Genomic DNA, 12,172 nt, shown 5'->3' with positions numbered 1-12,172 from the left:
CAGTGGTGGTCACAGCAGGTTCTATTATTGCTCTAATCCACTACCTGAAATTACTCTATTTTGGTGCCTCAGAATCAAAGTATCAGATAATTTTGTCAGGTTCTGCTGTGAAAGCAGGTGAATCAATAGAGTTGTTTCTTCTTTGCAAGTTAACAGCCCTGTCCAAGTCATCCTACTGGAATGAAAGGTCACTGATGTACAAAGTATTGTTAATTATCGAATGCTACTCTTAGGGTCAAAGAGCACAGCAGTTTTTCTTCTGCTGTGGGGATGGTACTTAAATGTCCTGTGCTGAGACTTTCTTTTCCTGCAGGATTATTTCCACCAGTTCCTCTGCATCACTGAAAGGGAAGAGTTCATTGTGCCAATTCGTGCCATTGGTGCCCGAGCCATCCTGGACTTCCCTGGCCAGCTGCACTTCTCAGAGTGCCCGGTCAAGTACAGCACCGAGAAGACTCTGCTGGTTCAGAACCTCGGTAACCGGGCAGCTCATTACCAGCTGAGCACCCAGGGGTGAGGCAGCTCAGCCTTTGTTCTGCAAAACACCTTTGGGTGATAACGGAGTTGGTAAAGAGCAACAAAGGAACCAGAGCATTGTGGGTTTGCTGTTCCTTCTGGTGTTTTAGGCAGGATGCAGCCTTTGAGCTTTCTCTGTCCCAGATTTCCTGCAGGCTGCTGGAACATGTTAGCAGCTGCCTTGCACCCTCCCGAGCACAGGGAGCTTCTGAAATGGTTACTCACCACTGGCAGCCACACAGACCTGTTCTCTGGGAGCCACAGGCACCTGGCTTTCCAGTGGTCCTCTCATGAGATGCCCCATGTGAGCTGTGTTATGGACAGCCTGTGCTGTTCCTGTTAAGTCAAAGTTGATCTAATTTCCCTTGTCATCTGAGGGCATCAGTCATCTCTTCTGTTTCATGGTGAACCTTTGAAAGCCAGTTTAAATTTCAAACATATGATTTAAATCTTCAAATAGAAACAGCATTTTTATTCTAATTAAGTCATCCCCTGCTTTCACTCAGATTACTTAAATACTCTGAAGTTTCTGTGTTTCTGCTTTTTTTTTTGTTTGTTTTGCGTTAAATATTTGTCAAAATGTCATCATGAATTCTTCAGTTGGAACTTTCTTAAAGGTTGAACTCCTCTAATGCCTGTTCATCTACCATCTGCCCATTGGTATATGCACAGGTATATAGGAAATATGAGAAATTTGGGGAATATATGAAAAACAATTGGGCTGATTTAGAAAGTAGAATCATAGAATAACTTTTGTTGGAAGGAACCTCTGGAGATCACCTCAGCAAACACACTGCTCAAAACAAGACCAGTGTCTGGGGCTTACAAGGTACCTTGGGAGATCTGGACCTGTAGAAGTTTAAATGTTGTACAAGAAAGCAAACATATAAAAGGACATAATTTAAAAAGCAGAAGAAAACAAGCTATTAAAAAACCATCAAACCTTATCTTTTCTGCCTGTCAGGAGCAGTAGTGATTCATAGAGAGGGTAGATCTAATGGGATGAGAATTATCTTAAGGAACAGCTCGTAATTAATGGATGAGAGGCCAAAGTTTAGCCTGCCAGCTCCATCTCTTGGCAGTGGTTTTCATTTGGCTATTACAGTATGTCAGGGATGTCTCCTTCGCAGCTCTTCTTATCTGTGGGCTCAGGGAACAGATGATGATGTTGGCTGAAGCTCAGAAGAGTTAAGTTTAACTGTGGAACTTGTGTCTTTGGGTCTTGGAGAGCCAGGTCTCTGTGAGGGGTAAGGGGTTCCTGCTACAGCAGTAATGGGGTGTCTGGTGGGTACAGCCTGGGGTGTGATGTAGGAGATTCAGGGGCTGATTTGCACTCAGTTCCCCAGTCCTGAGAACTAAGTCCTGAACTTGGCTGCACTTTCTTCTTCTGGTAATCTGAAAATAGGAAGATATGCTCTTTCTCAGGCATCCTCTGAAGTCACCCCCTGGAGTGTTATTCTCATCCTGCCATCTGAGGGCAGGAATACATAGACAACGAGCAGGAGTAGGCATAGTACAGGATGGAACACAGCGCTCAAGTATGGCCAAGAATTCTCCTTAACTTTCCCCATAGTTTCTCTGTTCTGGCAAAATATCTGTCAAAAGAATAGGAAAAATAATTCTGCATCTTTCCCATGCCAGGCAGTGATCACTCCAGCCCCATGAGAGACCTCCAGCAATCCTGGCACCACTGTTGGGGCAGATGTAGGAGTAGGGTAATCTGACTTTGGGACTGTGGGGCTTGGTCTTTCCTTCCCTCTCTGCAAAGTCTCAGGTCCAGCACATAAACAGGGCTGGCCTAAGGCTTCTCCACTAGCCAGTAGTGATGTTCTCACTTGTGGTAATGGGAACAGGTCAGGCCTAATTGCAGCAATAGCTCCTTAATGAGCAGGAACTGCAGCATTTTCATCAGCTGTCACTACTGACATGTATAAAGTTCAGCTTGCCCACGGCTCCAGTTGTTCTCATTATTTTTGTGTGTATTGCTGTAATCATCACCAAACTCCACAGAACATGTTTTGAAGGTGAAAAATTGACCACCAGCAAAGCACTAAGACCAAGAACTTTTGTTTTCTCAGTGGAGCTGTAAAAGAGCCCAAAGCCCAGCAGCTGCTGTGTTTCATTTGAGCTCTCCCTAAACATTAAAGCACTGAGTTTTGTGTCTCAGCCAAAAACTGTTTACCTGGTGAAAAATCCTAATTGCTCCTGCTAAATCCAAAGTGCACCAAAACATTTTCATTATTATTTCCAACACATTGCATGGAGCTTGTCTGGTGGGCCAAGCAAACAGTTACCAGCTTGGATGACATCCCAGAGTCCCAGATTACATCATTGGTGAATACACAGAAACCTCCTGTTCAGCTCCCTTGATGTGCTCCTGTAAATGGTGCTTCATTTAGCTGAGATTGAATTCTTCAGGTGGTAAATGGAATCCTCCTTTTGAGCTTTGTTTCCATGTCACGATATTGTTCTAATCTGCATTTGCACTCATTCAGAGTTTTAATTGTGGCTCCTCTTAGAGCAGCTTTCATTGAAATGCTGATAAAATATGCTCCTTTCTCAGGCTAAAATCGAATGTTTTCAAGGTAAAAAAAACCCAAACAACCACACTGCAAATTAAACAATCATTATTCTTTGGTCTTCAGGACTTTTATTCTCCCTGATTCCTAGGCTGTAATCTCACAGGACAGGTAGTGCCCTGACTTTTTCATCCCTTAAGTTGATGTTGATATGTGGCAGGAAAAGAGATTGCTGAGGGAGTCAGTGTAAGCTGTGCATGGAAATAGCTCTTAACCCTCTCTGTGCTCTTCACAAACCATCCTCAGATGCGATTTATGGCAGTGGGACCCTTGAGCTTCATTGCAGAGAACTGGGGGAAAACACTGGGGAGAAACAAAACCTGACATCACCTCTGATGAAAATAAGGCATGAGATCACAGGAAAAATTAAGGCATATTTTTAAATGGCTGATTAGGGAGCTGATGTGGAGCTCTTCGTTCACCTGTGGAACAGCAGTGAGTTTGATGGGATGTATTGGAGTCACTGGGGCTTGGGGAAGATGATGAGTAACTACAGGACTGGGTGTGCTTAACTGGCAGCAGGGGAAGCTGTAGTAGAGGCTACACAGCATTGCAAATGGGCCAAAGGGAATTGTCAGCTTGTTAGTGAGTGCTCAGCTGCTGTGCAGAGCAGCATGGGGTTGCCAGCTGAATATAAACGTGTTGTGATGCTGAATTCCTTTCTGCAGTTAAAACTGATGCTGGATTTGGCTGAATCAGCGTCCTTTGGTATGTGAGGCCATGTGGCTTGGTGGTGTGTTAGTGATCAATGTACACGTGCAGGAAACTCCCAGCCCTGGCTGATTATTGCTGTTTCAGGTCGAACAAGGAACTGTACTATGGCTGTGCCAGCACCTATAAACATGTCAGCTACTCACAAGGGTAAACATCTGAGAAAACTACTGCCTTGCTCTGATCTCATCTGTGCTTTTGTGTAGTTGTAGCAGAAAACAACCACCTTCTTATAGTTCTGTTCTTTCTCCTTAAGAATCCCCTTCCTACCAAGGGTCGTCCGTCATCCATCTGACATGGCCATCAGTGGCTTCCAGGAACTTGTTTGAGAAATGAAATGAAAATCCTATTGATTTAGTCTCTAGATCAAGCCTTTTTCTTTCTTTCTTTTTTTTTCTTTATAAATCCCCCAATGGATGTGGATAGGCAGCAGGGTTTAACTGAGGTTTAGCTCTTGTCACCTTGCATTTTATATTCCTGAGATCACTCAAACAAGTTCCTGAGTGCTTTCCATTTAGATTGACTTCAGCCAGAAAGGAGAATGTTCAATACTTGCCTGAGCAACTCACTACCACGTTAGGTATTTATCTGAGTCACCTGTGTTGTTCAGGATACCAGGGTGGGAATACCAAAACCCTTTTCGGGTTGAAATCAGCCTTTGTGAGTGTTTGAGGGGGCTCTGGTGCTGCTGTGAGCAGCATTAAGTTACTATTGAGCTACATTCATGGCAGCAGACCATTCATCCAGACAGATTGATAGGAGCTTCTTCTAAGTGCTCAGAGTTGGGGAAACCTTCTGCTTCCCAAGGAGCAGCCTCTTTTGACTCCAGAGCTTCACTGTGGTGCACCAACTGATGTAATATTTTCCATTTGTGTTTTGTGCTGGTAGGAATTTGTTGTACCCTGTGAGTTTTAGAAGATCTTGTTTCCTGTGTTACTTTAATGTGTAAGCCAGACTGATGCTGCAGTTATTACACGACCAGACTTTGTCTTGAACTATCAGGAATTTTAAAACTGTGCAGAGAGATTTTTCTTTCTGCCGGTCACAGGTGGCTGTTGCTCCTTCTGCTCTTTCTTCACTTCTGAGAATTCCCAGCAGCATGGCTGTTTCCTGTTGAACTTTTATGTCCTTGTATGTTTGCTTCAAAGTGAGTTGAGGGTGTCAGTTATTGTAGGCAAAAAAAGGTGCAAATAGCTGTTTGTGCAATTATATGTTGATTTTGTGTCTTAATAGTTGCAGCGTTGCCACAGATGCAGGATTGGTACCTAATGCTTTATCCAGCTGATTGGTTATAGGCTTTTATAGTTCCAATTAATTAGCTTGATGGGTGAGCCTAATTGGTCTCCAAAGTGCTCATTTCTGTCAAAACAGCTCATAGGTAACAACCGCTTCCTGCCTTTGCTCCCCTTGTCTAGAACTGTTTATAATAATGATTTTTATACTGTTTTAGATAAGGTTATTCTGCTGCTTGCAAACAGGGTATGGCCTTTGCCCTCTCACCAGGGCTCTGTGTTTCAAGACAGATAGTCTGTCATTCTGAGGGTATGTGAAGGGGAATAAGTTTGTGCTTTGTTTGCTCGAGGTTTTTTGCACAGCTTTATAGCCCTACAACTACTTACCACCCCTCCTGACAAAATCCCTGCTAAAGCAACCTGCAGAGTTGACTGCATGAGCACAGACTGGGGGCTGTGTACTGGGAGGGTTGTTTGGAAGTTAAGACTCTCCTTTGGGCTGTTTTGTTCATCCCCACATATGCACAGAAACAGATTTCCTGTGAGCCCACACAGCCTGTTTTTAGCACATGAAGGATTTCTGGAAGAATGTGGTTTCCATCTCTTTGCAGGTCATCCTTGACCACAACTTGCCCACTCCATTATCCCTGGAGATCATAATATGTTCTTAAGTGTTGTTACTTCTGGATATGTTTCAGGGCAGAACTGCCCATTCATTAGATTCCTTTCCTTGTGGATCAATCAGCATCTGCTGAGAAGAAGTAGAGCAGCTTGAAGGGTGATTGATTTATTAAGTGGTATATTGAGTCTGTCTTTGCTTTCATTCTAATGGTCTGGCAGTGTCTTCCTAACAGGCCAAAAGCAATGTTTCAGCCTGGCAGGTACCCCAAGTGTATCATTACTGTAGCAGCAATAAAGATTAAAAATGGCCCGTGGCACCCTGGCCATGCAGCAGCACTGTCTTTCATCATCCCACGGTTTTGGTGTCCTTTCCAGTATATTCTGGAAGGCTCCTCCATGCCAGGCAGAACAAAGCTCCCATGCTGGCTCCCAGATATTCCTGTGCTGGAGTCTCATCCAGCAACACACACAGATCTTCCTTAGCACAGTGGAGATAATGGGGAGTACTTGGCTGCACAGTAAGGAGCCAGATTGGAAATGAGCTTTTACCATGCCAGAGTCTGAAGAGCCACAACCAGTCCTGTACCCACTGCTGGCTTTCCATCTCCCACTTCATCCCCATCAGTTTTCATGTGATTCCTCACAATGCCTTTGGCTAGAGCTCCTCCTCTTGGAACGTGCTGCCTGGGTTCAGCAGGTGCTTGGCTGTGGCCTGGGCCATGTTGGGAACTTCTAATCATTAACACCAGCAATGCTGATGATGAGGAGGCTCTGAGGTTTGTTGTAACCTGGGAAGGACTCAGCTGTGCCATAGAAGCAAGGCCCAGTCTCCTAAAATGCTGGGCAAATGAAATTGAAGTTGCTTTCTGTAATAGCCAAATAGTCCAAACTTGACTGTCACACACTCCTAAAAAAGATTTAAAATCCAAATTCGGCAAAAAGGGAATGACAGGGATAGAGGAAGAATCATCTCAGAAGATGAAACGCAGCAAGGGCTGTTTTATTTCTAGTCTGTCTAATCAATCTGGCCACCAGCTTTCAAATATTTAGAGCAGTAGTTGATGAAGAAAAGTACCAGCTGTTGAATCCTAGGAAAATGTTCTTCATAAACCCTGAAATTTATTTTGAAATCTTGTTCAAGGGTTTGCTCATCCAATCATTCAGACATACTTTCAGGCTAAACAAAATTTGTCTTTCTATTTAAGAACAATTTGTGCTGCTTTGAACAGTATTCCCTTCTGCACCAGGCTGATCATGTAGTATTAGAAGAATTCAGAGAGATGTTTTAGCTTTTCTGTAAATTCCCCTTCAGTCTTTTTACAGGCCCCAGAGAGGATGACCCAGGGCTCAATTTCTTCACTTCCAGGCAGTGCAAAGTGATCACAGTATGCTAAGATAGCTGTGTCCATAGTCATGCAGCTGCATGACAGCAGAAACACCACTGTGTTTTATCCTGTGTCAGAGTCTTGTTCAGGACTGCACAACCCAAAAAACATCTGCTCTACTGTTGTATAAAAAAGTCTGGCTTTGAATTTCAAGTCCAGGCATTGCTTAGCACAGGTTATGGAAAGAGCTGTGTCCTGCCATCTGTAGGAAATGTATCCAAAGGATGTAAGGATGAAAGAATTGACAGCATGTAATAAGATCGTGTTGTGTAAATAATGATAGGGCAGATCCATCTAGATTCAGTAAATGTGCTTTTGTGGCAGCAGAGCATCTCAAGCTGCACACTGTGGACATTACCCTGTCAAGTGAAATGCCTCGTGCTGAATTGCTGTACAGAGATTTATTTTTTAAACATATGTATTAAACAACCAAGAGTCTTAAATGAAATGTCACATTTAATTTGGCACCCAAGACATGAAGTCTGCAGCTGCCCTCAGCCAACCCCAACAGCTCCACTCTCTGTGTCAGTTCCTCTGCCTGGCAGAAAGATCTGCAGCATCCTCCCAACTCCCTGGCATCTGTGCCTGCTCTCCTGTACCCAGCCATTTGTGGGGGTATAGATACAGCATGTGCCAACCACTTCTCTGTGTGGTCCAAGGTGCTCTGACAAGGCCTCCAGCCTTCACCAGAGCCCTTGGTGCCTGCAGACAGGAGTGCTGGGGTGGCTGCAGCCCTGGCTCCTCTCTAGGGGCACAGAAGTCAGAGATGTTTAGTAAAGTGTGCAGAGAGAGGCAGAGCATCTGCTTCCTCCCTCCTGGGCTCTGGAGTTGGCGTTTTCCTGGGCTGGAGGCTTTAGTCTCATCTTTTTTTAATATCTTCTGATGATTTTATCTTCCATGCATCAGTCCAGTTGCTCTCTGTGAGCCTCTATGGCCTCCCCCAGCAGTGCACTCCAGATGGGATATCCCCTACTACATTTTTGTAATTTCTGACTGGTTACATTTTCAGGCCCTTGGGCTCTTGTTTGATGACAAATCATGACAATTTTTTCTTATTCCCATATCTCAGGCCATTCATGCTTTTGCAAACCTCATCTATCTATCTATCTATCTATCTATCTATCTATCTATCTATCTATCTATCTGTCTATCTACCTACCTACCTACCTACCTTCTCTTCAATTTCTCGGTTAAGAAATCCCATTCAGTCTTCATATAGAAGCTGCTCTGTACTTTAAAACTTTGTTTCTGCCCTTCTTTGTTTAATTTTAAATGCTTCAGCTTGGTTTTTGAGATAAGAACAATATCAAATATTTCAAGACTGATGTGACTGTGGGTTTAGACAGAGAGATGATGATAGTTTTCATGGTGTTCATTTTGTAGTGGTTTGTCATCTTGAATGTTGTAGAGTATTGGGTCATGTTTCCTCGCCTGTGTCCCCTCCTGCCGTGGGCTGTCACTTCACTTGTTCTTCTGGGTCCCCCTTTTCTGCCCACATGCCCCCGGGCATCCTTCCTAGTCAGCAACGAAGCATCAGAGGAGACAGGAATGCCTGCAGGAGACCCTGAGCAAGCTGTGACTCCTCAGAGTCACCTGAATGACTTTGATGCAGAATTCCCAGTGACCTGAGTGGGCTACCTGAGCACATCTGAAATATCTCACTGTAAATACTGTCACCTTGGGGACAAATCTCTACAAACATAGCCAGAATTAGTGCTTAAGGTGGTATCTGGGACATCCTCACACAGCTGTAGGGATGTGATAAATGTACTGATCCATGAAACTGCTCAGTCAACTAAAAGCTGTGACACTTCTCTTTTGGTCATCCACAACCAGAGTTATGTCACAGCCTGCTTCCAGTGGAAGGCTTTTGGTATTCAGAAGAGGAGGGTCGATTGAAACTGAGGTGAGTTTGAAAGATGCATTTCAGTGAGATGCCCTGCCCAAGGGTAAAACTAACATATGGCTTCAGAGAATATCAGTGCTTTTAAATGGTTTGGGTTAAACCATCCCAGGTATCAGGGTATGTGAACCTGGGCTTCAGGGTTCAGGCAACAGAGCTCAGCACTCCCTATTCCAGTTCCATCTATACTCCAGCTGAGGATGATGTTTTGGGGAAGAAGAGTTGATTGCAATGACTGGATTTCCTCAGAGAGCAAATTCTTGTTTGTGGGAGCCACAAACCACTGAGGTCCAGAGATGATGTCAGACAAGATGTCAGGCTCCATTCCAGTGTTGTGCAGGGCAGGGGCCTTTGCAGGCCCAGATAGTTGAGGCCACGCTGCTGTAGGATGTTACATTACCCTGCACTCTCCTGGTTTTCAGCACAATAAGGAATTTCTATCCTTTTTTAGAGGCTGAGGAGGGTTTGGAGGTGGAGGGTTCTGCAGGGAAGGAAGGGCCACACAGGGTTGGGAAGTGTGTTTGGCTTGAGCACCATGAGTACTCATGGTAGTGAGAGATGGGGCTGTTTCTTCCAAGGGTGTGTTTGGGCAAGTTTTGAAATTCCCATTTCAGGCAGTAGCGAAACACAGCCCAGGGGGATGTATTGGAAATGACACTGAAAAGCTTGGGTGATTCAGGGAGTCCTTGTGTGACTTTTCAGACTTGGATGGATGTGTGTTCATAGGAGTTAGTCTGAACCCAGAGCTGATCAGGAAACTGCCTCAAACTGCAGCACTTTTTAAGGGCTTCTGAGCAAATAAAGTTCAACGTAATTAGGTCAGAAATGCCTCGCAGGCCAAATCTAGTTTTCCACTGTTCTCTATTTAATTACACAGTGTCTGACTTCCATGTAAGCTCAGTGTGTTGAAAGAAAATCTCACAACCTTCTCTGAATACTTCCCTGAACCGTTCTTTTACCATTTCTTCCCACCTGCCTGTCTCAACCTGGACTCTCAGTGAGCCTCCTTTGCCTCAGAAACAACCAGGTTTCCCCACAGCTAAGTTTGACCAGATTTTTTTTTTTCCATTTAAATTTGCTTTCATGCCAGTTTGTGTCCTAGACTTTGACCAAGACATTCTCCTATACTTACAGTCTTAGGGATGGCCATAGCTCCAAGGCTACTGTCCAGCTGTCACAGAGCTTGGAGCATAGAGGACTTTGGTGAGAGGAGGCAGTGCAGGACATTGCACTTGGAGGGGACCTAAAAATCTTTGGATCATGAGGTCTGTCCGAGAGTTTGCTCTGTCTTCCTCCTGCAGGACTTTCTGGGACATCATGGTGGAATTATTGACTGTTGATGGAGGTTGACAAGGGTCACTTACTCAGTGGTGGGAGCCCTCCCCGTTCCCGGCACTGTAGGTCAGCCATGGAGAGACATTTCTGATCACACTCTGCAGGGAGCAGCCACAGCAAGTATTTTTGGTGCTGGTGACAGTGTTAGCCTGAGGCTCTGTCTGTGTGCAGCTGGTAATGTCCATGACTGTATTTCCTCTCTAATTGTATTTGAATTGGGCTGGGTGATGATCACTGTGCTGCTTATACTGCACTCCCTCGATTCACTCCATATGGAGCTTCCACTTGTCCTCCCAGTTGTCACCTGCTGATTCTTCTTGGCCAGGGGACTGGACCGTGAAGGGGGGACAGTGACCTGCCAGCTCAGAAGCAACTGCTCTGTAGCAGTGCTTCCTTCTCATCTCTTGGTTGTGATCTTAAACACTGAAGTAATTTCTACTGCAGCTATCAAGCAAGAGAGAGGAAGCCAGTGCAGGGAACGGGACAGATAGAGTTTGCTTATTCTTGCAGGTCCAAAAAGGAAGGAACAAAGAGTGATGCTGGTAACCTGCAGCTGAAACTCAGCTTCTTCTTGCCTTCCCAGGCAAGTCCTGCAGTGGGTGCTCCTTCATCTTTAGCTACCATCCATGAGCAGCTCAGTGCCAGAAAAGCCAGTTGAGGTGGGTGGTGGATTCTCCCTCAGTTGTGGCAGTGGCTTTGAGCCCTCTCTTGAGGGCTGCTGGCTTTTAAAACCTCTCCTGAGCTTCTAAATGTGGAGTAGAACTACCTGCTGTGCCAGTGAACAAGTGATCCTCTGATTCATTTGGGACCCCGTGGCTCGGGGTCAGCCCCTTGCTGAGGAGCTGCTGCTGCTCCTCCCCGAATGCTTTGCTGCTCCTGCACTTGCACTTCCCTCTGCAAATATGTGGTTATTAAACAGCCTGCTGGGTTTGTCTCTCCTGTGGCTGCAGGCAGTATCCCAGGCTGTGTCAGCAGGACAAGGACAAGTTGTCTGATTTTCTGAAGGAGTGCAGAGTGGACACCACTCGCCGAGAACATTCTGCTCTTCTCACCCGCACCCTCCAGAGAGTGAGGGCAAAGGTGCAAGAAGACCCCATGCTGTTCTACGATGACATTTTCTGCCTTGAGCCAAAGGTAAGTGATGGCTGAGAACCTCCCTTCCTGCTTCTCCTCCTCCTCTTCCTCCTCATCTCTGAATGAGGTCCCTTGACAGATCCCTGCCTCAGCTGGCTTTGTGTGCCAAGAGAGAAGTCATCAGGATTCTGGTGAGGCCAGAGAGCTGGCTGCAGAAAGCATTTCTGCCCTGTGGGCTCCTGGCAGGGACAGGAGCCTGACAAAGCTGAGCTCTGCTGCAAGGGCTCAATATCGAGGGCACTCTGTGTGTGTGTCCTCACAGTGTCTAGAGGGATCAATTACTGTAGGTAAGGACACATCTTACACATGGTGTTTAGGGACTAACAGAGGGTGTTGGAGCACTGTCAGTTCACATACTGACCTGCAGCATTTACTGGTTTTCTGTGGAAAGGAAGCCAAATTCCTCCTTTCCAGTGTCATTTGTGAGCTTGGACACAAGGCTGGCAGGTTTAAATGGACTTTTCTATTGCACACAGGGACAGAAAATATTTTGCATTTCTGTTTATGCAAGCAAACCCCCATGTCCTTCCATCAACCAGAGCTCAAATTCTGAGTATTTGCACAGGGTGAGATGAAGAATGCCTACTGTCTGTGCAGTGCAAAATCCCGTTTCATCTTTGAGTAAACCCTAGAATAATCACAACCTTTGTTTTCTTTTGAAAAAGGTTAAACACCTTTTTTTTTCCAAAGGAATGGGATCATATTCTCTTCTTGGTTACTCAATAGCCCATCTAAGGCAAAGAGTCACCAGTGTCA

General features: G+C 45.2%; 1 protein-coding gene across 2 annotated transcripts in view; it reads left to right on the top strand.

Annotated features, from left to right (window-relative positions):
- The window catches only part of HYDIN (HYDIN axonemal central pair apparatus protein), a 58,026-nt gene that overhangs the window by 17,681 nt on the left and 28,173 nt on the right, over positions 1-12,172 (top strand). Inside the window, exons 4-5 of one of the 2 annotated variants that reach the window (XM_088171947.1) lie at positions 314-513; positions 11,233-11,416. The exons of the other annotated variant lie outside the window; for it this stretch is intronic. Of the exons in view, the coding sequence (XP_088028073.1) occupies positions 314-513; positions 11,233-11,416 (384 nt within the window). The remainder of the gene's footprint in view (positions 1-313; positions 514-11,232; positions 11,417-12,172) is intronic. 2 annotated transcript variants of the gene reach the window in all.

This window comes from Sturnus vulgaris, chromosome 12, assembly GCF_052056855.1.
Source record: "Sturnus vulgaris isolate bStuVul1 chromosome 12, bStuVul1.hap1, whole genome shotgun sequence".
NCBI classification, from domain to species: domain Eukaryota; kingdom Metazoa; phylum Chordata; class Aves; order Passeriformes; family Sturnidae; genus Sturnus; species Sturnus vulgaris.
This window is presented reverse-complemented; position numbering and strand designations above follow the sequence as displayed.